At 48.2% G+C, this 25,807-nt stretch overlaps 6 protein-coding genes across 6 annotated transcripts; 4 read left to right on the forward strand and 2 right to left on the reverse strand.

Moving 5' to 3' along the window:
• Positions 1–130: 130 nt before the first annotated feature.
• LOC131216683 (retinol-binding protein pinta-like) lies at positions 131–1,478 on the reverse strand. The gene is made up of 4 exons (XM_058211238.1): positions 1,441–1,478; positions 840–1,333; positions 565–765; positions 131–500 (listed from the first exon to the last, which is right to left on the reverse strand). The coding sequence occupies exons 2-4, from the start codon at positions 1,311–1,313 to the stop codon at positions 243–245; spliced, it is 933 nt and encodes a 310-aa protein (XP_058067221.1). The 5' UTR covers positions 1,314–1,333; positions 1,441–1,478; the 3' UTR covers positions 131–242.
• A 1,330-nt stretch (positions 1,479–2,808) lies between these two features.
• On the forward strand, positions 2,809–4,113 carry LOC131216791 (alpha-tocopherol transfer protein-like). Its single transcript, XM_058211371.1, has 4 exons — positions 2,809–2,905; positions 2,974–3,269; positions 3,338–3,713; positions 3,842–4,113. The coding sequence occupies exons 1-4, from the start codon at positions 2,834–2,836 to the stop codon at positions 4,103–4,105; spliced, it is 1,008 nt and encodes a 335-aa protein (XP_058067354.1). The 5' UTR covers positions 2,809–2,833; the 3' UTR covers positions 4,106–4,113.
• Positions 4,114–7,842: 3,729 nt separating this feature from the next.
• LOC131205315 (glucose-6-phosphate isomerase) lies at positions 7,843–13,703 on the forward strand. The gene is made up of 5 exons (XM_058197370.1): positions 7,843–7,949; positions 8,125–8,327; positions 9,396–10,218; positions 10,287–10,532; positions 12,791–13,703. Exons 2-5 carry the CDS (start codon positions 8,197–8,199, stop codon positions 13,259–13,261), a joined length of 1,671 nt encoding a protein of 556 aa, XP_058053353.1. The 5' UTR covers positions 7,843–7,949; positions 8,125–8,196; the 3' UTR covers positions 13,262–13,703.
• Positions 13,704–14,519: 816 nt separating this feature from the next.
• LOC131206437 (rho GDP-dissociation inhibitor 1) lies at positions 14,520–21,634 on the reverse strand. The gene is made up of 5 exons (XM_058198985.1): positions 20,995–21,634; positions 17,886–18,120; positions 17,708–17,817; positions 17,521–17,635; positions 14,520–16,721 (listed from the first exon to the last, which is right to left on the reverse strand). Exons 2-5 carry the CDS (start codon positions 18,064–18,066, stop codon positions 16,525–16,527), a joined length of 603 nt encoding a protein of 200 aa, XP_058054968.1. The 5' UTR covers positions 18,067–18,120; positions 20,995–21,634; the 3' UTR covers positions 14,520–16,524.
• A 366-nt stretch (positions 21,635–22,000) lies between these two features.
• On the forward strand, positions 22,001–25,646 carry LOC131206736 (chromosome transmission fidelity protein 8 homolog). Its single transcript, XM_058199409.1, has 3 exons — positions 22,001–22,130; positions 25,112–25,256; positions 25,326–25,646. The coding sequence occupies exons 1-3, from the start codon at positions 22,111–22,113 to the stop codon at positions 25,644–25,646; spliced, it is 486 nt and encodes a 161-aa protein (XP_058055392.1). The 5' UTR covers positions 22,001–22,110.
• Positions 22,292–24,938, forward strand: LOC131206735 (general transcription and DNA repair factor IIH helicase subunit XPB). The gene is made up of 3 exons (XM_058199408.1): positions 22,292–22,692; positions 22,782–23,182; positions 23,239–24,938. Exons 1-3 carry the CDS (start codon positions 22,292–22,294, stop codon positions 24,894–24,896), a joined length of 2,460 nt encoding a protein of 819 aa, XP_058055391.1. The 3' UTR covers positions 24,897–24,938.
• Positions 25,647–25,807: the final 161 nt, after the last annotated feature.

The raw sequence follows: 25,807 nt of genomic DNA on the forward strand, positions 1-25,807 counted from the left end.
AACAAACCGAACCTATGGTTATCGATCCAAGCTCGTCGTTGTCGTAGCCTTCGTCTGATTAATTTATTGATCTTTCAGTGCGTCGATAAGATATACCCGCGCCTTTTTACGGTTTCCTTGTATTGGGATCTTTATTGTGAAATTTGCATGGTCATTCAGCTTGTCATTTAGCACTTGGTGCCAAAGTCTTCCGGTTCAATCGGTGTCTTAAACGGTTCGGTTGTGAAACGGCGGGTTTGAGTTCAGTCCACTTCGAGCTTCCGGAAGGAACCCTCCAGTCCGAACAGAGTCTCTGCATTCTTCGGCCGACCCGGCCGCTTCTTCTCATCCGTACCGTACTGGTCGTCTTCCTTGAAGTACTGCTTGTAACTGAGTAGCTTTTTTGCCCACGCGTCTACTAGGTCCTGGATTGGGCCCGCCTCACCACCGTACTCAGCTGGTAGCATGCTCTTCGGTATATGCTCGTACAATGAATCCAAGTTGCTCCCGTGAACATGTAGCTATGATTCAAGGTAGAAATATCAGACTCCACGACATCAATTTTTGAACGGACCTGAAACTCACCCGAGAGCGGTTCTTTTCGTTGAGGAAGTTCTTGAACATGTTGTAAACCAACTCGAACCCGCTCGGCGCGTTGACGTAATGGAAACCTTTCTGGCGTAGCGGAGATCCTTCCTGGCTCCACATGGTCATCTTCTTCATGATCGACGGACTAACCTGCAGAAAGTGAGCCATCGTCGTGTTGGCAAGATCAACGATTCCCATCTACGAAGAAGAATTCATGATATACTACTGTGCGCTGTTCAAAGGAGCAAAACCTAGAACAACTTTCCCATTACCTGTCCCGCTACGATCAGACTATCGTCCTCTTTCATCATAACATCGGCCATCATGGTGTTGTACTGGAATACCTCCTGAATAGTGTATCGGTTCGGGTCATACACTCCGGGTCGCATGAGTATGATTCTTGGGCTATCAGGCGATACCGTGCTCGGTAGGGGTAACGCTGAGCCAAGCTGAATCAGCTCTTTGATCTTGGCCTCCTCCGGATCACGATTGCGCATAAGTTCCGGCATGGCCGTCCGAATCGAGTAGTACATATCTATCTTCTCCTTCGCTCTCTCAAGACTATGCTTCGAGCCACGCAGGAACATCATCAGGAACTGATCGTCCGTCCGTGCCTTGATGTGCGGGCATTTCGCCAGCCACGTCCGCAGGGCGGCCAGATCTTCATCCAGCCGTTCCGGTTTCTCAAACAGCTCGTCGGCGGCTTTCTTTGCCAACTCGGCAGACAGGGGCCTAATGTTCGGCATTATCAGTTGAGTGGGATAAGCTGCGTGGAAAAGATAGTGAACCGGTAGGATTAGGGGAACTTTTACTAGAAGGAGCACCCCTTCACTTCTAAAGGTCATCGTACCGATTGGCGATCCGTTATCTTACCTGCTGAAACCGAATTGGCGAGCGTCCACCTTGCGCTATGATGGATTCCGAACTGATAGACCAACCTGAACCCGGGCCCGGTAGTTGGCTCTCAACAAATTCGAACTTTTGTTATCGATCCGAGTTCGTCGTCGTCGTTGCATTAGTGCGATTTATTCATTAATCCTGCGGTGCGTCGATAAGATAGACCCGCGTCCTTTTACGTGCAAAAAGGCGTGCTCATTTCACTGTTCGCTGGCAATGTTCAATCAACGTTTAAAGCGGTTGCAAAACGGTGCTTTCAAAATCCTCGAGGTGTTGCCCAGTTTATGCTATCGCTTCACAGATGGCGCTAATGAATGATGGTTTCGGCTTCAAAATAGATTTGAATCGTTTGATTGAATCAAAGAACGTTTGAACGTTTGAAGTAATTAGCCCACGTGAACTACGAAAAGTAAAGAATCGAGTGTCCGAAAAAAAACCGAAAAGGCTTTCCTGCGGCCAAAGTTCCTTCTTCATTCGCCTATGTTCTGCGTTTGGTGTTCTAACATCCCTTTCTGATTGAGTCATTTGCTGGTAACGATTCCTTCTGCCATGCGGTAGCCGCAGGATTTCTCTCGCCAGAGATTTCTTTTATGTAAATATGCTTTGGTGAAATAACTGATCTTCCTTAGAGATGAAAGCAAGCTTGAAGCTGCAAGCTAAAAGTCTCTATCAGGTTAATAACAATCTAGGCTTTTCATAGCTGCAAATACTCTGCAGCAATAATACTGCATTTCGGATTTAAGTAAGACGTGTTCTTCGTTATGACAGTAACAAATAAAACTAGTAAAAGAGAATTATTTTTCAATTCAATATATCTCTTCCAATGGCTACCAATATGGTAGGTTATCAACGGCAATCACTAAGAGTCACTATAAGTGTACAATGCCATTTGAAACGGCGAAACACTAAAAGTGTTATCTTTACCCCTTTAAGATGCGTTGTTTTAAAGTTGTTCGTCATAACAGGTGTTGATAATTGATGAACAGCTGTTGTTTTTCAATCGCTCAGGTGTCTCGAAAGACTTCGTCTGTGGGTTAACTTGTATTTGTATGTTCGTAATTCGCAATTCATAGTTTACATTCTGCTAGAGTCCCCAGAACATGACCGTCATAACACATGTGACTCTGGTGAATGTCTGGTGAACCTCTTCTCCAGCGATAGCCAGCCATCGGCGTCCACGCCACACACGTGGTGTAAATGTGAACAACCGCCGATGATGATTCGCTTATGGATAGCAAAGTTCTTATCTTATCGCCCACTATTTGTCTCACCACATGCCAATCTTGCCAGGTAGTTCGTCGAAGGTGTATGGACAACTCTCCGAGCTGGTGCCCAACATTGCCAATTAGGTCACTGAGCGGTCCTCATCATGAGCACGAAGGTAGAAGTCCCCGTTGGGAAGGAAATATTCCCGGCATCCGGTACAAGCACCGCTCAGCTGGTAGGTCAAGGGTGTGTCGAATGTGTAAGAAACTTTGAAACCCGCTAACACAAGCCTCTGCTCGCCAGCAATTGAGGCCTATTCCGGAGTGCCTACGAGCGAAGGCTGCCAGTGAACTGAACGAAAACGAGCAAACCGTCGCCCAGGAGTTGGAGCTGCTGCAGACCTGGATGAAGCAGTCGGGTCACATCCGGGGCCGGCTTGAGGAGCAGTTTCTGGTAGGGTTTCTGCGCGCTTGCAAGCACAGCCTGGAACGGGTGAAGCAGAAGCTGGACACCTACTACACGATCCGCTCCGTCCTACCGGAAGTGATGCGTAACCGTGATCCTCTTGATCCGTTCGTGCGCCAAGTGATCCGAATGGGGTAGGTCCTTGGCGAGCAGCGCAACAGAACGGTAGTGAGTGAATGTGGATTTCGTTTGGTGTTTTCAGTGTTTCCGTTCCACTGCCTCACACCGTCCGTCCGGACGACCCGAAAATTGTGCTCATCCGGGCCGATGCGTTCGACGGTGAGGTGTGCGATTTTCCCGACGTGCTGAAGGTGTTCACCATGATCGGTGATGTGCTGCTACGCGACGACGACCAGATGGTGATCTGCGGCCAGGCGGCCATCATCGACTTTGGCCACTCGTCCAGTGGCCATCTGTTCAACTTCAATCTTTCCTTTCTGCGTAAAGCATCGATCCTGAACCAGCAGGCATCGCCGCTCCGCCAGAAAGGCTTCCACTTCGTCAACACACCGAAGGGCTTCGACATAGTGCTAAACATTTTCAAAGGCCTCATGACAGAGAAGAACCGCAACCGAACGGTAAGCGCCTCGTGACGTGATGCAGTGGCCTTAGATAAGGACCGCTGATAACGGAGATGGTTTCTGGGTACGGGGGGCGCATTGTTTGAACCGCATCTTGCACTACCTTTTTCCCACGTTGTAAGCAGATTGTATCGCACGGTTCCAGTCTCGAGTCGCTACACAAACACTTCCCCCGGTCCATACTGCCGGCCGAGTTGGGCGGCGAACTGGGACCGGTGCAGCAGTTCGTCGACGAGTGGGAGCAGAAGCTGATCGACAACCGGACGTACCTGATGGAGGAGGAATCGCTGGGGGTGGACGAGAGCCGGCGCCGGACCACCAATCCGCTGGCGGAAGAAAAGGATCTCTTCGGAACGGCCGGCACGTTCCGGAAGCTCGAGTTCGACTGACTGACAGCTGAAGCTTTAAATGTTACAATAAAAAGGCATATTGTTCATATTAGACACTTGCATAATGCTAGTAACGGGAACGTATAGCGTACAGGAGAACATACGATGCAATCTTTGTACCTTCAAGAGTCTATAGGCAAAACGCAAAGACGAATGAAGTCCCGCGCTCAAAGTCTCTATAATAACACAACAACAACAGCAAAACGCTGCAAATTGTACACTCTGCAGTGGCCTAAGCGTAGGCAATCTGCACCATCTGCTAGTAACCTCGTAGTTTGATCTTAAAGTCCTTTGAAAAATGTATGACACATGCATAAGTGTCAAAGCTCCTATTACACTAACGATAACGGGTCTGGACTTTGTTGGACTCGGAATATGATGATGTATTAGCACGACACCAAACATGACAGTTTAACTGTAAAATGAACCATGAACCATATTATTCGCGGCGCGGCTAGTCGCAAAGATTTCCCAAGCACTCAATCAAAAGCGTTTCAAAAAACGCGGAAAACATAATGAAGCCAAACGCAGAAATTTTTGAGTATCTAACGAACGTAACGTACGAATATTCAAATTACCACTAAAGTATGCAAATTAGTAGACGTTTAGTTCCGGTCACCACAACGATCATTATAAGAACGGCGAGCACCATCAGTTTCGCGTGCGTGACTTTCCGGGATTAGCTGGCAAATTTAAAGTTACGCTCCAAACAGAACTATCCGCGATCAACCGCTTTCACAAAAACTTTTGCTTGCCGGCCATCCGTAACATGATTGTTTAAGGAGCAGTGTTTCTCATTAACATTGAGGACGGAGCGGGCCCGACCGACAACGAAAGCTACCAAATAATCGATACAATTGCAGTAAAACAGCCTGGTTCAATAGACCCGGCGGGCTAAGGTCCTGGTCCGTCTGGCAAGAGCCTTCTGGCTCGCACCGAGAGACCCGACAGCCCGAGATGATGGATGGGTGGCCCTTCGGGTCGCTCGGTGAACATGACCGAATATTATTACCGGTTCTAATCGTTAACAAACCCTATTTCCTAGCGACGTTACACCGACGCGGTTTGCCTGCGGCCACTTGCCCATTATTCGCAATCGTTGACCCGATGAGGTCCAAGTAAGTTGAATTAGTACTACCGTATCTGGGGTAACACCCCTTAGGTACCGCCCAGTATCGCCCGATTGCTGTTCCGGCCGGAGGAACCGGATGGAAGGATGAACGTCCGCTTGTTTGGGGTCCTCTACGTCGAGGTCTACGAGGTCCCAGCCGAAGAACAGCAACTCGCCGCTTAGTCACCGTTTCGTGGCAAACAATAATATCAACGGCTCGTCGAAATCCCGAAAAAGAAACCGAAATCCTTTCGACGAGCCGCGATTCGGCTAAGGGCATGGGTCACGGGACCAAAGTCGCATAAATTATTGGCCAACTGGTCACCGTTTGGTCCGGTTCCATTGCTGGTCCCGCTGCCCAATGCGCCGAGTGTTTCACGCCATTTTACCATTTCGGCGGCAAATCGGCAAACGTAGGGTAATTAATAAAATGCTCTCCCGAGACCACTCTGACCGCTAACATCGGTCGGACCGAAGAAAGTCGGACCCGCGTGCCGGACGGATTAGCCTGGACATTTTCATTTACCCAGCTCACGTTCTGGGCAATCGAAATTCGGTCGCGGCTCTGTCGTGGACGGCTGTTCAGCTTCGGAACCAATGGGCGTCAACGATTGTAAACAATTGTTCACTAAGTAGAGAGCAACACGCGAGTGCGGTGTCGTCCAGGGTCTTACAAATCGCGTTCCATGTTCCGAAAGGGCACGATCTTTCTTCGGCCGGCCAACCAGCTTGATGGTGCCACCCCATTATCGTTCAGAGAATGGTGCTTTGCACCATTTCGGGTCTGGCAGTGAACGGATTCTTTGTGGCGCTAGTCAAAACCCTTTCGACGGTACGGACGGCTATCAGAAACTGCAAATAAATGGAAGTCAAAGGGCCCTTCGGAATTCACTTTAGTAAAAAGTTTTGTTTTTGGGAACGAATTCAGAAATGGTGAGCAATGGAATAAACAGAAACAAGAAAACTACACACTCAACGATGGAAAACGAAAGGAAAACGAACGAAAGTTAGTAATATCCTTAATCCGACCTCCACGACATGAAAACGAAGTTCACACACCAAATTTTTTGTTTCACCTTTCTTTAAAATGCACGAATGCCTATCGACACATCGATAAAAAATTTAATACAAAAAACAATTTGAGATGGAAATTTTTCATTCGGAAATTACCGAATTTGCATACTAGTAAAATTGTGCTCAGATCGATAAAACCTCGCTACCAATCTTTCCAAGGGGTCAAAACGAAGCCATAGTGGCTAACGAAGCTAGAATATGCAAAAGATTTTTAATTGAACAGAATCAGATGCTAAACCACCTCTGTTTACTATTTTGCCCACAAAGACTAATTTTTATAGAATGTTTCGGTTAGTGAATTTATCCATTCGAGGGGAAATACCATTCACCCGATGCTTGGTAATCCGATGAAAAGTATGTTCATGTTTAATGTCATAAATAATTGGCATGATCCTCAATTAAACCACGAAAATTTCGATCACCGGCGGAATGAACGAATAAAAAGGAGAAACTAACTTGAGCATTACAGTTTACATCAACATTTCACATCAACTCAAAACGCCCATTATTTTTTTAATCTTATAGGAACCCCAATATGTACTGTAGATTACGGGTATTTAGATCAAAAATTCAAGAAAAACTACTTAATATTATTTTATTTTTATTTCTTAACGACTTTTTTTATAACTCATTCGTCATAGAAATTATGAAATTCTTCAGTCTCAAACATATCTTCTGTTTCCAAACATTGATTAACCAGTTTTCTAGCTAATGCGTCCATGTCATCATCATCTGTGTCTGAGGAATCACTTTGGCCTTTGACCTTTAGCTGAGGAATTGTTGGTTTAGTGATACTGATATCAAGAGGTTGCGATTGACTTGTGCCACCACCTGACTGCTGACTGACTGCTGATGACTGCTAACTGGGTTCTCAGTTCTTTATCCTTTTGCTTTACTTTTTCCGTCAAATGCCCCGTAAACTGATCAAAAACCAAAAGAGAATTCTTCTTCAACAGGCCGCCAGGTCGCCTAGACCATACCTTATCAAACCACAAGTCCATGCCTTGCAGGTCCATCCTTCCTTTTGAATGAACATGAATCAATATTCCTGTGGGGATTTTGTCCCTAGGCAGGGTTTTACGTTTGAAGATTAAAAGTGGAGGCAACTTGGTGCCATCAGCCATGCATTAACGGGTTAATCCAGCCAGCCAAGTCGCTGACTACACCTATTAACTGGATTTTAGACTGAATTTTGTTTGCAAAAAAGGTGGGTCTTAATACCCGTAATCTACGGTAATTCACATTTCATAATTTCAAATTCAAAAAAGAAAACGGCTCAATCAGTGAATAGCGATTTGCTCACCGTGGGCAGATTTTTCTCACCACTCTCACTTTTCTGCTTCTCACTTCTCACGCCCGTTTTGTTTATTTTCGCTCTTTGTCTCTCTCTCGCTCTGGCGCGTGCGCCGCCGTTGGATCGAAGTACACATTTGAACACGGAGTCGAGTTGGACTCCGCACGCATAAACGCGCCGCGCTATCGAAAGCCGGCAAACATCTGTGTTTGTCTCCCTCACGCGCGCGCTGTGTTTCTCACTATGTTTTTCATTTGACATTGAGACAGCGGAGGAAGGCGATTTGGCGATCCTGTAATCCGAATATCCAGCCAGTGGCACGTGAAATCCTTGCGTGCTGTCCGGTCGAGAGGTCTAACTTGTGTGTAAGTGTTCCGTTCCGTTCGAGGTCCCGCGGTTTGGTTGGCGACCACTTGGTCAGTCCAGCGCTGACCGCCAAGCCCTCCAGCAGCCAAGTTGTTGAAGCCGTTCCGACCAGACCGCTTCCGAGCTGTATCGAGTTCTTACCTAACCCTTCTGTGAATCTCCCGGTGCATTCAGGTGCATTCCGTGTCCTTTGGTGGCCGTGTCGTCGTGGTTGCAGTTTAGATCGGTTCGAACGAAGCAGCGAAAATGTCGGGCAAAGTGCTACTGTCCAAGGATCCGGTCTACCAGCAGATTCAGGAGTACTACGATGCCAACGGATCGGGCATTAACATCAAGCAGCTCTTCGCGGGCGACGATATTCGCTTCGATAAGTTCCAGTAAGTAGCGCGGCGAACGCACACGCAACATACACGATCGAGTGTCGTTTTCTTTTTGTTTTTATTACACTTCACCATGCTCAAGCTTTGACCGTTCGACCGACGGTGATTGTCGTCGCTGTCCGGCGGCCTATGCTTGACCTCCACGATCTTTCGGCCTATCGGTGAACGGGAGTAGCAAAACAACCACGCAACGAAACCGCCAGCCCGATCTCCCTAGAGGGCTCGACCCCGCCAAAAAGTGATGCAATTTGTGCCCCCGTGCGTCTTGTGTGAACGGTTGAATGATGAAATTCGGGCCAAAACACTAAAATATTGGCCGTAACGCACACGGTAGGACGAAACGATCGCGAAGCAGATGGCCAGCAGTGTAAGCACTCATATCGGTACACGTTTTACGGTGGCGTTTGATAATCGCACCGACGCACGGTTCGTGGCCGATTTCTTGTTGAAGATTTTCAGATTCGATGATACTCTGGAAAAAGATGAGTTCGCGTCTGTGCAGATAATTTAATGGAAAACAAAAAATGACACTTTTTTATGGGCCTTTAACATTGGCGATGGGCCATTGATACCGGACCGGAATCACCTTACAAAGGGCATTAATTCCATCCTGAGACCAAATAATAAATTCAATCTTCCAAACTATCCTGCATAAACGGACATAAAATGCCCGCCTATTTTATCACATTAAGTGCTGATAGCCTTTCGTTCGTTATCTAACCATCGACACGATATACACCGCGCAAAAATGAAAGTGACTCGCCTCACGTATTCTTGTTGTGGAAATCCGTTATTGACCTTCGCAGCCACCCGCGACTGGCGAGCATGTGCAACAGCGGCGAGAGCATACACGTGACATAACACAGTGGTGGGTCACGCGACGCGGATCTCGCTCTCTACGCCAGCATCCCAAAGGTTACATTTGTCCTTCATGCATAGAACCTTGATTTCTAGAAGGAAGGGTTGCAATGCTCATTCTAAAATCTAAACTTGCCTCCGGTGGCTTAACGAATCCGAATGTTAATGATCTTCACTCGTTTTGTTCTCTTCGCTGTTGTACTCTAGCCTCAAGCTAACGACTCCTGGCGACGGTGACATCCTGCTCGATTACTCGAAGAACCGTGTCACGGACGATGCGTGGAACTTGCTGCTCGAGTTAGCCGAATCTCGCGATGTGGTTAAAATGCGAAACGATATGTTTAACGGGGAGCGCATCAACGTTACGGAGAACCGGGCCGTGCTGCACGTGGCCCTGCGCAACCGTTCGAACAAACCGATCCTGGTCGACGGCAAGGACGTGATGCCGGAAGTGAACGCGGTTCTGGCCCACATGAAGGAGTTTACCGAGCAGATCCACGGTGGCGTGTGGCGCGGCTACACCAACAAGAAGATCAGCGACGTCGTCAACATTGGCATCGGTGGCTCGGATCTTGGGCCGCTGATGGTGACGGAAGCGCTGAAACCGTACAACCAGGGCATCCGGTCGCACTTCGTCTCGAACGTCGACGGTACGCACATTGCCGAGACGCTCAAGAAGCTCGACCCGGAAACGACGCTCTTCATCATCGCGTCGAAGACGTTCACGACGCAGGAAACGATCACGAACGCGACGGCGGCCAAGCGGTGGTTCCTGGAGCGGTGCACTGAGAAGGAGCACGTCGCCAAGCACTTTGTGGCACTGTCCACGAACAAGGAGAAGGTGGCCGCGTTCGGTATCGACACGCGCAACATGTTCGAGTTCTGGGACTGGGTCGGTGGCCGCTACTCGCTCTGGTCCGCCATTGGCCTATCGATTGCGCTGGCCATCGGGTTCGACAACTTCGAGCTGCTGCTCGAGGGTGCCCACTACATGGACAACCACTTCATGACGGCGCCGCTGAACGAAAATGTATGCTTCGGGTGGGCAACTTTGTTACGTGTTTCTGTGACCTCTTTTTTCTGTGTTTTCCCGATTAGGCCCCGGTCATCCTGGCCCTGATGGGCATCTGGTACTCGAACTTCTACGGAGCGGAAACGCACGCTCTGCTGCCATACGATCAGTACCTGCACCGCTTTGCGGCCTACTTCCAGCAGGGCGACATGGAGAGCAACGGCAAGGGCGTCACGAAGGGCGGCGAGAAGGTCAACTTCGCCACCGGACCGATCGTCTGGGGCGAACCGGGCACCAACGGCCAGCACGCCTTCTACCAACTGATCCATCAGGTGAGCGTCTCAAAAGTGTTTTATTCTGAAAGTCATGACGGTAAACAAGAATGGCGTCGAGTACACTTGAAACTCATTTCCTGAGTTTTGCTTCAGTGACAACACTACACTAGGCACTGCTATCTACTACTAACACTAGGCAACACTATCGTGATGATTATTCGCGCTGTTTGACCAATACTGCTGATAAACGATAGAAACGTTCAGTTAACCCAGTACGGAGCAATACGTTTCGCACGCCAAAGGACACACCAAATGGTAGCGAAAGAGTACTCAAACCCCTTGCTCCGAATGTGGAGTAGCAATAATACGCACCGATAAAGTAAATTAACTTACAATCCGTTCTCCCTCCGAAAAGGCCCCAATCAGGCATCAAAAGTGGTCCACACTCCCGAGTAGCAACAGATTATTGCCACTCCCGCGAGTAACGTTGCTACGACGGGCGGAAGCACCGCCTTTCGACACATATTTTTCACTGCTAATTTGGAAATCGGAGGGTCCTAACCGAACGCGGTCACCGCTGGACCGCTGGTAATTTATTGTTTCCTTCCTTCCTTCCGGTGGCCGAGGCCGGCATTGCAATTCTGTTTGCGTGCTTTCTGCGGGATTGTGAAGCCCATGAAGCTCACAGAAGGGGAAGCCAAACCGTGTGGCGCGTTCCGAATGGTACAGGGAGATCCTGTGGTGTGAACGATTCCACTTGCCGCTGAGGCGGTTTATGGAATTTTTGGTTGGAGCCTTCAGCTATAGCCCTTCTTCATTAAGACTTCACGCTGATTGGCACTTCAAAGACATCTCAACGTTTGTTGGGAACGGACCAATTATTTGTTCCAACAACCTTACGGTGGGTTAATTTATTGTGACTGTGATATACATCATCACGCACCGTCTTTCTGTTAGCACGAAGCAGCACTCGAGCTCGCGGTCTAGGGGAGAATGAATGAATATGAAACATGATGGAGTGTGAATGAGCTTCGAAAGGAAGTGGCCATAGCACGGGCGATTGGTTCGATTGCAACTATCATTTGTTTGTTAATCAATGCCGATAAACAAATGAGTTATGTTTTAATAATGTTACTGAATTTTTATAATTTACTGCTACAGACTGTACCACATTGATTGTTCCCTTATATAAACTTGTTACTGTCAATGTCTTTAATCACAGTCCCTTCTAGTCACAGTCTAAATGGAGGTTTATCGATACATTGTTATTTCCAATTGTTTTAAAGCAATTGTTTTAGAAGTCTATTAGATTTTTTTTTGTAATGATCAATTTGTATAAAACATCAAAACATGACATTTTGCTTGATGGCAAAGAGATGCCAAAGATGTGTTATTGGAGAAGTTGAAGTAAAAAAGAGTAGTTATAAGTATTAAATCAAATCATCGGACAGTATTCCTAGTCTGCTGGGCCACATTTAACGACTAATGAAGGTCGCGGTAAAAAGAAAGGTGATTTTAGAATTAAAACCCCGCTAGGTAAGTTCAGAGGAAACTTACCTAGCGGGATCGTCGTAAGGCAAGATTAGTTTGATTTACAATGCACGACCTTAGAAGCTTTTTGGCCCCCGTGGTGTGGCTGCAAAAGAAAACTCACTACTTGCCAGTGGTTCCTTAAAGTCGTCCCCGACTAAATCGGTTTTAGCATTACAATGTAGGAGCGCTACCGTTGAGGCGCCTTAAGTTAAAAGCTCCAAAACATGCCAATCGTTCATTACACATTCGATGCAAAGAAAGCGCGGCATAGCGCAGCGTAAGAACCGCGAAACACTGTTCCCTGGGCAGGATGGGGATTAACCGGGGAACACCAGCAATCGCTGGTCCTAGCCGCCGCGTCACTTGACGGTGAGTTATTTCTCCCGCGAAAATCGTGGACGTAAAGCGTTTCCCGGTTTTCAAATCGTAATGTCCACCCAGCGGAGGATGAGGATTCAATTATAACGCTAAGGACGTGGTTCCACCAAGGGGTTTGTGCTGACCTCAATTTATCGACCCTTGCCGCGCCTGGGTAATTGTGTGCTTTATGTAAATCACTCGCCATTCGCTCGATAACCAAACCCAAATGGAGTCGGTACTTTACCACGCGTCTCGCTCGGGTTATACGCTGCTGTATGATGTATCAATCATTACGCGGTCGCTACGGGGTCATTGGCTGATTACGGGGAGGGCGTTATTTTGTGGAAATTTGTTAATGTTGGGTCTATGAACTAAGGTTTATTATTGACTGATTTTAATACTTTTCATCGTCTTTTCCACAGGGAACGCGTATGATCCCGTGCGACTTCATTGCTCCGGTGCAGACGCACAATCCAGTCGAAAGTGGTGCGATGCACACGATCTTGCTGGCCAACTACCTCGCCCAGACGGAAGCTCTTATGATGGGTAAGACGGCCGAGCAGGCACGCGGTGAACTCGAGAAGGCTGGCCTTTCCGGTGGAGCGCTCGAGCAGCTCTTGCCGCACAAGGTGTTCACCGGTAACCGGCCAACGAACTCGATTCTGGTGAAGAAGGTGACACCGTTCGTGCTCGGGGCACTGATCGCGATGTACGAGCACAAAATCTTCACCCAAGGCGTCATCTGGGACGTGAATTCGTTCGACCAGTGGGGCGTCGAGCTTGGCAAGCAGCTGGCCAAGGCGATCGAGGTCGATCTGGCTGACCCGAACCAGACCACCACGCACGATTCATCCACCAACGGGTTGATCAACTTCATCAAGATCAACCAATAGAGAGGACCCAATAGTGTTGAGCCACCTGAAGGGGTTTACTAAGAAATTAGATCATGTTATTGTCTGTTTGTGTTTTGGAGTGTGCTTCTAGTACGGTTTCTGGGTTCGGTACCGGACCCAAGCTATTTAATAATTATCAAACATAACTTATTGAGCGAAACAGCAACAGCAAACATCATTCTGTAGACACCACCCTCCGTATGCGGAAGCATTGTAGCACATCGTTTCACTTTAACGGTCACTTCTGGCCAGATTTGACGATCTTTTACCCTGGACACAAACTACTCTCTTCGAGAAGCGAAGAGCGGCTTATGCTTGGGCCACTAGTGACGAAAAATAGTTTCACGGTTTAAGGCGCAATTGATGGATTGTAGCGTATGCAATAATTTGCAACGAAACCGTGGCACGGATCAATAAATGCTAAGAGTAATCTCTAACCCAATCGATGTCCGTTTACCGTACGTTTACTAATCCGAAAATAATGATTTTCCTTCTGAAATAATAAAAACTTTCGTGTTAATTCGTTACGTTTTACGACTGCAATTGTGGTGTGCAAGGCGTAACCGGTAAGAAAGGATCGCTTCTGCGAATTGATTGTCGCTCCCGTAAACCGTATCAGCCTATTAGCTGGTGGCAGTGCAGGATTACGTTACGATTATGCTCGGATCGCGCCTGTCGGAATAGGTCAAGTACACGTTCGGTTCCATTTAATATTCAAATCAGGAAAGGGAACGAAATCGTACCCCTCTATGGCAGCAATAAAGAGAACGCGCCCGATCGGGGTCGTTCAGCGAGTTCGGTGTTTTATGCGAACTAATTCAAGGGAAATTTATGATCCTTCGTTCGGGTTACGGAGGTCCGAAAATTAATGGAAATGGGCCATTGCGTTCAATGTGCCCCTGCCCGAGAGTCACATACCAGGAGAAGGACACACCACTCGCTGTGGACTGCGTGCTACTAGCTCCTTTGTGTGTGTGTTGTTACACTTTCCACCGTCGAAGGTTACCTTTTTGCCCGATTTCACCCGATAACGTTTGCCAGTAAACTTGATTTTGACAGTGATTGATAAGGCGCCGCCGGGACGGAGTCGACTTTCTGGTAGCTGGCGGCGGCTTGACATTTCAATTTTTGGCTTACCAAATTGTAAAAAGGACCACACGATTTGAGATGCTTAGTCTACGAAGCACGCGCCCGTCTACGATCGGAGACTTGTGATATTATAATCTCAATGAACGGATCGGTCTGGCTTTTTCGGCGGTAAATGTCGTGGACACGAGCGTTCCACGGACCACGGGTTTTTTTATTATAATTTTCATTTTCCTCCGTCTAATACCGTTGAACGAACAAATTGAGCACACACATTGTTGATCAAAAAACTAAGGATCGCCGAAAATGGAGCACGCTTTCGACATCCGTACTGTCCCGGCACCCGTCTGTCTGGGGCCTGCTTATTGTGTGATTCGATCCCGACAGCTCCTGTCCTTTCCATACTGTGTTGTTTCGTATTAAATTTGCTCGCTCGGCTACATCTAAGGCGCGCACATATGTGTAAAAATGGATTTCATAAACGCTTTTATCTTCGCAAGCAATTTTGGCTTGATCGCTAATAATGTTGCCGGTTGCTCCCTTCCCTACACGCGGATCTCTTCGTCCGGTCACGCAGTTATGTGTTGAAATTGATGTAGAAAACATTCACAAAAATAGGGTATGTGGCTAGTGATAGCGATCGCTGACTATAATTCGATCGCCACGTGATTATGAATGCTGTTGTAAAGGAACTGAATCGCAACAGGAACCGTGTTGTGTTGTGTGTAGTGCATCCCGAGACTGGAGAGGCTTGGTGGTACCGCGAAGTGGGTCGCTACATGCTCTTTCATTGCACTTTTTCCGGTACACGTTCGTTTCGTTTAGTATAAACATCATGGATCACGGCTTCTTCATTATCAGTACATTGGGTGCCCCTATTTCAGTGCCTTCTTCTTTTCGCGATTCATTTTCTTTAATATTATGATGCACTACTTGCAACAAATGGCGGGAGCGTACCGGGGGAGCATCCATAATTATCACACACGTTAGAGTTTATTGTTTTCTTATCATCTGCGGTACAGTAGTTCGCGAACGGACACGCGTCAACTGGATCATCTCATCGTCTTCTAAGCTTTGCGTGCGATCACGACTAACCGCCTCACGCCTTGGGTTCCGTTCCGTACTGTGTTGCAAAGGAAAAGGGGGTTTGCTTAAGCACAAGCTACGGCACAATACGAATCAAGCGTTATATTGGCGTATCTGTTTAGTGCGTATCAGCGCATTGGTGATTGATACATCCGGATTTTGGGTTCGTTTGTTCATATATTAACGTCTAACTTTCCGGCTGCGACATAACCGTTCGGTTGGCGTACACACTCACTTGTTGCTACCCGCTTTAAGGTTTTCATGACAATACTTTGCAAAGTTACAATAATTTTCAAGCCGGAAGGCCGGCGATTTGCTGTCCATTGCTCTTTTCATCATCATTTTTATTGCTTTTGAAGCACCTTTATCATGTTTCGGTTTTATTATAATATATACGAAACGGGCAAACGGACGCGGGTTTTAGATAAAAGGGTATAAGAGGCAAAACAGGCACGGAAAGCGAACGAGGGACTGATCACGCGCTACCTAAATGCGCTACCGCAATACGGGATGTGAGCAAGATCAAAACTAAAATGCATCTAATACATGAAAAACCTTCCCAAACCTTAAGGCAATGGCTACGCTCTTCAAGAAATTCTTTATGAAATGCTTCCCCTATCCTCGATCCTCGATTCGATCTTCCTCTACACTGTACAAGGGGGTACTACGCGTTGCTAACGAGCTTTTCAATGTAAAATCGTGCTTACAGCAAATCCAGCTAATCCGAATCTCTTCCGCGTGTACACCGTCTGTTCGGAGAGGACAAATCATAATCTTTTAGCAGCATAGTCCATGCGCGACTTCAATTAACAGCATCATATTTCACACCAGTGCGTTCACTCGCGTAACGTCTGACTCCTCTCTGGTGGATGGTGTCGCTCGTGCAGCGGCGACCAATGGGTTGATGCGCTTTTTAATTCACAAAGGTTCCTTTTTCTTCACTCGCTCGGCCCGCCTCGGACCGGCGCATAATCTACGTCTCTAGTAAATGTAGTGTTATATAGTGTTGTTTGTATTGTTTGTGTGTGATTTTTGTTTTGTGTTCCTGTGTTCCTTTAGCTTGTTTGCTGATTTTTGGATGATTTTGCATTTTACTGCCAGTCTTTTTTTATCTCAAAGCTCCAGTCCCACTTGAGGTGCTCGTTCTTGTCGTCGTCGGTGAAGAGGGACGTCACGGAGTAGGTACCGCGGGCCATCATACCGGATGGTGCCTCCTCGAACGGTGTCGTGTAGCTCTGGATTTCCTTCTTTGGTGGATACGAACCGACCATTTGCACCATTTTGTCGACTGGTTTTACGCATGAAAGAGCATCAAGGAGTAAGGTATTTGGTGGATATTAGTTTTGAAACCTATGTTCTCCGCATCTACAAGACGGAGTGTTACCGAATTTAGCATAAAAACAACCAGTAAAATACGAAAGAGATACACAAGTAGCAAGAGAATTCTTCATTTCACTAGAAGCATTCTAAAGGAGTGGTATCTAATAATTAAACTAATCTAAAGTAGAAAACAATAGGTTAGGTAAATAGCGGTTACCAAGTAACAGCAAATTTTGGTTTTGTGAACTAGGAATAGATCTGCCCTTTACACACACGCACGCACACGCAATTAAGTCGTCAGAGGTTGAAACGAAAAATAGGACAAACATTCGTGGAACTTTCTCCAGGTGAGCTCTCTAGGTGGGCTATCTAGGATCGCTCTAGTGTGTCTGCTGAATGGTAAGTCATTAACAACAAGCAATCTAACGAACTCTAGTGGCATTATTAATGAGTTACAGACGCAACTAAGACCATTGGAACTTCGCTAGTATCGCCGATTTCGTTTACCCTTACCATGGAGAGCTTCAAAGGGACACACAAACGTTGCGGTTCATGGCACAAGAAATTGTGTTGAAACATACCATAACCACCATTGAAAAGATGAGAATGGAAAGGCATAGAAAATTGATCAGGATTAGAGTTCAAAAGGTGGATGAAAAGGAGCACCATAATGAGAATGGATCGGTATGGAACTTTTGGTTTCATTTCATGTAGCCCAATTAAAGAATCTGATGGTGGCGGAATTTGCCATCAAGTCAGCATCGTACCTGGCACTCCCATTCGGTAAGTTTTCTGCACATACTTCAGCCCATGGACGATCTCCCGTTGGACAACAAAATCGATTCGAATCTTGTACTGGATGCCTTCCTTGATAACAAACACCTAAAACGGTAATCGAGCAACAGCGATAAGAATGGACCGCCGCGGTGCTTCACTCACCCACCAACCACTTACGTTCTTTTTTAGCTTCGTCAAATCACCCGTCAGATCGAGCTCCATCGGATCGCGGTCAGCGGCAACGAGGGCTAGCTTCTTCACGATCACTTTCCGCGGATCGGAATCATCTGAAAGGGGGAAATGCCGATCGTTGGGAAATTCTATCGCAGCAAACTCTAACTCTAACGCCACCTACCGAAAATAATCTTTTCCGCCTGAGCCTGCCCGAGCAGCGCTTCCTTGTACTTCCGCAAACTTTCGTCTTCCGCGTCGGCCGCCATTATTTCCTCGATCGTCTTCTGTGGTGGTGGCTGGTAGTTGGTATCGTGCTCCTCCTGCTCCACCTCGGCCGGGTTGACTGCCTTTTCCGTAGACATGACGATGACGGTCTAAGCACAGGGCTGGCTCCGCGTGGCTCCGGTACTGTGTTCCTATTATACGTGCACGATAGAAGAACGAACTTTTTTAAATTTACCGTGCACCACATCGACTTTTCTTCGATAAATACTGTGTTCGGTGAAGGAAAAAACAAACAAAAATAATTCAAACATTATTAGCGGCCGGCCGGCACAAACCGGCCACAAACCATGGCCGTCAAGCAACAGAGAGTGTGTAAAGAGGCAGAAAAAATGAAGAACGCACTCTTTTGGGGCGGCTTATCGCGGCCTTCTCCCGCGTACCCCTGGGTTTGTTTATCAGTAAAAAGAAGTGTGTGATAAAAACCGCGGAATAATGCGGGAAACACTCTTTTCCGACCGGAGCCACACGCGACGATTGTGTGTGCTCTGCAGCGCTCGTAAAATTCACGATTTGGAACTTTGTGTGCGTGTACGGTTTTCGATTTATCTTGGTCACTTCGGCTGGTATTCAGTGCTTTCATGACAGCCTCGGCCCCGCCACGTCATATCGGCTATCGGTATGTGATAAGCAAACATAAAAAAATAAAAACTCAATCATTCGACAGCGGCTAGACCCACTGCAACGCACTGCGTTACAGCCATTTTGATTGTATTTCGTTCAAATTTACTAGGAAACAAAAACCTATACTATGCGAATGCCCAATGGACAAAAGTTGTGCAATGCAATGCATTCGTTTTCTAGCGCCGCATCTGCACACGTATCCGGATGCACAAGAATGAAGCACCCGAGAGTCCAGCAACAAGTTGGCCCACACCAGCTGTGGTTGGCTCGCTTACGAGCATACGTCTCACATGATTGAGCCTACGGCCGGAAAACGCGAGGCATCATCAAAAGGAATGTGCGGGTAAAAGGCTGTATCCATCCACACATTAAAAGTAATCAATAAAATTGATTCACCCCAACGCGCGCAGCAAATGGCCACGATTGCGGATGGAACACGGATGGAAGAAGCGAAAGGAGAGCCAGAATCTCGCTCGATGAAAGACCATGTGTACCGGAGGGGGTGAGGCACACATGGAGTGTGTAGGTGTTTATATTAGTTTTCCAGATCGCTGGAGAAAAGGGGGATCCGTCCGTGTCTCGAACGGGGAAAACCTCGAATGCCTCCGCCGCAGATGAGGCCTGTTCACGGTTCATCTAATCTTGTATCCACACATCCTCACCGAAGGCATTGCCCGGCTCATTAGCGATGTGTGTTTCGTCCTTTTTCCCAGTCTGCATGACGCATTCTCGGCTCGGTGGATTTCGGTCGCCGGGTTTACTCAAAGCCAATAAACGTATTACTTATGCTGTGTGTGCAAATATTTAGTACCAAAGCATCCTCTCTGTGTGGGCCCCGGGCGACGAGAAGATGATCGCAGAATGATGACACGACATGGAAAGAAAACGTCTGAAGCGTGGTGGTGGCGGCGGTCGATGTGTCCCGATGTGCGTAGAATATGAAATTGCGTTTAACGCGACATAACACACAATAACACTAGGCCATCGCACATCGCAGAGTTGTTACACATTTTTCCACAGTTAGTCATCGTGATGGACCGCGCCGAGGTCGCAGAAGTTGGTGCAGAAAAATGCGTGCCACGCACGCACGAGCAACCGTCTGGTGCCGGAAAGGAGCGCCGACGGCGAGCGAATTGGATTCGCACATGTTTTTCTAGTAGGAATTCACGTGCCGCGGATTGCCAAGGTTCTGCTCCGTACCGTACCCTTTCGCATACGATCGGTCACGCTGCGGTTGATCAGCAGAAAAATGACGTGTTAAAATGGTCAGGAAAGTATCTTCTATCATTATGTTGATAAAAAAGAGATGTAAGTTATGGGAAGAAAAAGATAAACATCCTATGCAAAACCATCTAAATACCTATTCATGTTACATTCTAGTTCCTCATTTAGTAATTATCTCAAAATATTGCTTAACTGCAGAGTAAATCATGGCAACAGCTCGTGGATCGTGTTCCAGGCTTGAGCGGGTTGCGCTCGATCGCAAAAGTTAATGATAAACAAGTGTAAAGTTGCGGCAAACAATGTGGTCTGTACGCCCCGACGGCGTTTGCTTGCGTAAATCACGCACCACAAATCGGCCAACTGCCCGCCCCGCCGCCGGGATCGCGCCGAAAGAAGATCACGAAACATGTGCATCGGCAACGATCGCGCACGGGAGAGGGTTGCGATGGCAACAACCTTCGCATGCTGCCGGAGACCGGAGTCCGGGAAGAAACCTGCGTGTGGAGCCAGAGTCAGCCAGAAGGTCAGTACGCAGGTTGCACCGGGTGGAACTGGCCTCCGGCCGCTCCGGTGGGTGGTTGAGGTGGCCGAAGATGTCTCGCCTCGCCCCGCCCACACTTCCTGCCAACCACCGGCACGGCAAGATAAGGGTGCCCCTGGGGAGCAGGGCAAGCATGTGTACGAATCTAATTTTAGGATAATGATGTTTCTTTGGCTGGCCGTGCCCGAAACCGAACTCCGTAAGAATTTAGTGCACACATACACGCACACGGGTGGACGGGGTGTGAAATTTGGAGAGGTGCTCGGGATTCGAGGAATAAGTATGGAAGAAAAGGGAAAATTTGGGAGCTAGCCGTCGGGTTTTCTCCATTGCTTCGTGTCTACATTCCCGATGGCCAGCCCAGGAGGGGGACTGGCGTCGGGGGCTGGCGTCGGGGGCTGGCACCGGCGCCGTTCTCTAGACTGAACCGAAATCTGAGACCATGGCACCTCCCGCGGGGGTTGTTTCCTGCTTGTGCCATAGTCGGCTGACCTCCTGCAGTAATCCCTCTGGTGCTCCGGTTGCTACGGATTGCGTGTATTCGGAAGATTTCTTCGGACCATTTTGGTGCATTGGTGTGTGCACCGCCGGTGTGCGCTTTGTTGATTCATCAACCTACCTCTCTTGCTCGCCCGTACACTCTTGCTCTCGTTCTCGCACTCTGGGCCTTCAGTGGGCCGTTTTCGCCAGTAATCCCGCACCCCGCCTGAGTGATAAGAACGATCCGGAATATTCAGACGGTGACCGAACGGAGACACGATGATGAATCCTTCGATTGTGCGACACAAACACTACACACACGCGCGCACACTGTTGTGACCAAACGAGAACGGACAGTCGGAAGTAGCACACTTCACCACCGCACACACATGCACACGCGAGCGCACAAGCTGCCGAACTTCCTGCCTATTCTCTTCAAGGCTTCCAGGAAATGGTTTCGCACCGGGCGGAAACAAAGTGTGCACTGTGCCGAGCGCAAAGCGCAGAAAACAGAAATTGCAAGAAAGAACGCACACAATCGATACCTCGTCGCGACAATGCTGCGTTCCGTGCGGTTTATCCTCGCAACGGAAACCGTCCGGCGAACGATCGAAAACACAAAAGAAAGAAAACAATAGCACGCACCGCACACGCAAAAACGTCTCAGGGCAACGATGAAATGGCGACGCGGAATCGGAGACGACCGGGCACGGAGAAACAGAGAATAGTTGGCGAATCGCGGGCGCTGCGAAAAATATGGACGAACAAACGGCTCGCTGTCAACGTTTTCTTTTCTATTTGTTCCTTCCTGTACTGCACCGCTTCTCCTTCTTGGTCTTCTTGACCGCCTGCTGACGGCGGCTGTATTTCCAGCCGCCGGCGCGGCGTTTCCAGCGGCTCACCGTTTGACAGCTGGTTGTGCGGAACATTTTAAAATGGATAATAAAGTAAAGTTCGCTTTGAGAGTGCTGCTGGTCCGCCGATCAAATGTTTTTGTTTAGTTTCTCGTCAAGTTCTCCAATTAGGTCGACTAAATAATGGGAAAACAATCGAAAACGATGCTTTGATTCGTTTGTTTATCTTTTGACACACCCTGTACGAACATCGGGTCAGCCTCTAGCGGAAAACTTTGGAACTGAGTTGGGCGCCAAAGTTTGTTTCGCAGAAGGAATCTTTCGATGGTACTTTGTAAGTGTGATATTTCTTTTATTTCAGTTAATTTCTTTGAGAAAATTGTGCGAGTGAATCGGTGGCAATGCCGATTTATGTAAGAAAGTAAGTAACATCCTACATTAGCAGTTTGATTATGCAAAATCGCATTAAAACGCGGTTCGAGTTCGCGGTTCCGTGGGGGTTCTGTCAAAAGTGCCGCTGTCAAATCGGTTGTTGCGTTATTGCGTTTTGTTGTTTACGGCTCATTTTCCGGAGTGGGCACGATGGGTCCTCCAAAGAAATCGTCCAAAAAGGATAAAGCTGCATCCGGTTCGTCCTCGTCCGGTGCGAGTGGTTTCGTGGAAAACAAGTGGAACAAAAAGCGTCGCGCAGAGGATGAAGCGTACGCTGCACTGGCCGGCGACGACGACGATAGTAGCAGCAGCCTCGGAGACAGTGACTTTGTGCCGGACGCGGCCACCAAAAATGCTGAGAAGAACGACGATGCCATCCAGGAGGACGAGTACGGCGCGAAGGACTACCGGTCGCAGATGGAGCTGAAACCGGACAATACGTCGCGACCGCTGTGGGTTGCCCCGAATGGCCACATCTTTCTTGAGTCCTTCTCGCCGGTCTACAAACATGCGCACGATTTTCTGATCGCCATCTCGGAACCGGTCTGTCGGTAGGGAAATTGGAGCCTTTCAGGAGGATGGGGACGAATGTGGGTTACCCTTTTTCATAAACTGCCACTTCTTCTGGCCATCATTTTAGTCCCGAACACATCCACGAGTACAAACTGACGGCTTACAGCTTGTATGCGGCGGTCTCCGTCGGGCTACAGACACACGACATCGTGGAGTACATGAAGCGATTGAGTAAAACTACCATTCCGGAGGGGATCATTGAATTCATACGCCTCTGCACGCTCTCGTACGGCAAGGTAAAGCTCGTGTTGAAACACAACAAATACTTTGTCGAAAGTCCACACCCGGAGGTGTTGCAGAAGCTGCTGAAAGATCCGGTCATACAGTCGTGCCGCTTGCGTCGGACCGAAGACGAAAGTGAGGATGGTTTCATTCGGCAAACGCTCGAGAAGGGAAAGGGCATCACGACGTTCGGGCAGACCAAGCTACCCACCATTGGCCAGGGACCGTCGGCTACTACTGATATCGGTAAGACAAGGGACCGCATTCGATTCGATCGACGTTTAACCCCAAGTCATCAACAGATAAACCTGCGGAGGAAGCACCCGGAACGGAAGCAGCCGATGTCGTACCGGAGGATATCACAAACTTCTACGAAAAGATGGACAACGAGGAGGAGGAAGAAGAAGCAAATCTCAACACGGTATCGTTCGAGGTGAACCAGGAGAAGATCGAAGTGCTGCAGAAGCGCTGTATCGAGATTGAGTTCCCGCTGCTCGCCGAGTACGACTTCCGTAACGATACGATCAATGTGGACATTAACATTGACCTGAAACCGGCGGCTGTGCTGCGTCCGTATCAGGAGAAAAGCCTGCGCAAAATGTTTGGAAACGGAAGAGCCCGTTCTGGCGTGATTGTGTTGCCTTGCGGTGCAGGGAAATCCCTCGTCGGTGTTACGGCCTGCTGTACGGTGCGCAAACGAGCCCTCGTCCTGTGCAACAGCGGTGTGTCGGTCGAGCAGTGGAAGCAACAGTTTAAAATGTGGTCCACGGCGGACGATAGCATGATCTGTCGGTTCACGTCCGAAGCAAAGGATAAACCGATGGGTTGCGGGATCCTCGTGACGACCTACTCGATGATAACGCACACACAGAAGCGCTCGTGGGAAGCGGAACAGACGATGCGCTGGCTGCAAGAGCAAGAGTGGGGCATTATGGTGCTCGATGAAGTGCACACGATCCCGGCCAAGATGTTCCGTCGTGTGCTCACAATCGTGCAGTCGCACTGCAAGCTCGGCCTGACGGCGACATTGCTGCGAGAGGACGACAAGATTGCCGACCTCAACTTTCTGATCGGACCGAAGCTGTATGAAGCGAACTGGTTGGAGCTCCAGAAGCGTGGCTACATTGCGCGGGTACAATGTGCGGAGGTCTGGTGCCCGATGGCACCGGAGTTCTACCGTGAATATCTGCTGACGAAAACGTCCAAAAAGATGCTGCTGTATGTGATGAATCCGGCCAAGTTCCGAGCGTGCCAGTATCTCATCCGCTACCACGAGAAGCGAGGTGATAAGACGATCGTGTTCAGCGATAACGTGTTCGCGCTGAAGCATTACGCAATCAAGATGAACAAGCCGTACATCTACGGGCCGACGTCACAGAACGAACGAATCCAGATTTTGCAAAACTTCAAGTTCAACCCGAAGGTGAACACGATCTTCGTGAGTAAAGTGGCCGATACGAGCTTCGATCTGCCGGAGGCGAACGTGTTGATACAGATCTCGTCGCACGGTGGTTCGCGTCGACAGGAGGCGCAGCGTTTGGGACGTATCCTGCGAGCCAAGAAGGGTGCCATCGCCGAGGAGTACAATGCGTTCTTCTACACCCTCGTATCACAGGACACGCTCGAGATGGGTTACTCCCGAAAGCGCCAACGGTTTCTGGTAAATCAGGGCTACAGCTACAAGGTGATCACGCACCTCGCCGGAATGGAGAGCGATACGGAGCTGTTCTACAAAACACGCGACGAGCAGGGGCAACTTTTGCAGCAGGTAATGTCGGCGACCGACATGGACTGCGAGGACGAGCGAATACCGGGCGAGGGAACGGGTGTCCCTCGTCTGGGCGGTTCCAAACGCACCGGTGGTCTTAGCTCGATGGCCGGTGCAGATGATGCGATCTACTATGAAGCGCGTAGAAAGTCTGCCCATCAGCATCCGCTGTTTAAGAAGTTCCGCTGTTAGACGGGTCCAAGGGAAGTCCACAGGATATGTAATCTATCTGTTACTCGGTACATTTTCTTTTTCTATTCAATAAAGAGGAAAGCATTTCAAATGCAAGTGTTTCGTTGCGATTATGGTTTTTTTTCTTTAGTAGGGTAATAAGCAATCTACATTTATTTTATATGATTCATTCTTAATTATCTTAACTTCTAAAATTCATTCATAAAATTTTGCAGCCCGTCGCAGGAAGGCGAAGAGCAATCTGGCAAACTAGAAGAATGGTGTATCGTCGAACTTCAGGGTGATTTGGAGGTTCGAGGGGAACGCATCATGGCGGGACAGTTTATCGGAGATTTGCTGTACAACAAATACGGCCAGCCGGTATGTACACCTGATCAATATTATCATCTCGATTGGATTCAGAACAATGAACAGATTCATTCTTTCCAGATCCTAATCATCGGCCACCATATACTGCAGGGGCGGATGCAGAAAATTGATAAACCGTTACTGGTGGTGGAGAAGCGCGATATTCGGGAATGCGATGAAACGATGCTAGATATAAGCCAAGTGGTGACCGAAAGTCAGCAGAATCTGAACTCGACGGGCCAATCCGTCGCTTCTAATCGGACCGTGCTCGATTCGACCGTTGCCATCGAGCATAAGGTTGTGCCAAAGGTTGAGTATCAAGTCCGGGCAGTCGTACGGAGCAAGATTTTGTTCAAGGCCCGGCCTAAACCGATCATTGCGAACGTGGCCAAAACGGTTTAAATATGGATAAACAATTGGAATATATGAAACAAGAAACTACTTATAAGTACCTATAAATAAATAAATACCATAGGATCGGAACAAGATTGTAAAGTAATCGATATGAAGTGCAAAATGTATAAACCACTTTATCCGATTGTAAAATTTCGAATTGAATTTAA

The sequence above is a fragment of the Anopheles bellator genome, chromosome 1, assembly GCF_943735745.2.
Source record: "Anopheles bellator chromosome 1, idAnoBellAS_SP24_06.2, whole genome shotgun sequence".
In the NCBI taxonomy this organism is placed as follows: domain Eukaryota; kingdom Metazoa; phylum Arthropoda; class Insecta; order Diptera; family Culicidae; genus Anopheles; species Anopheles bellator.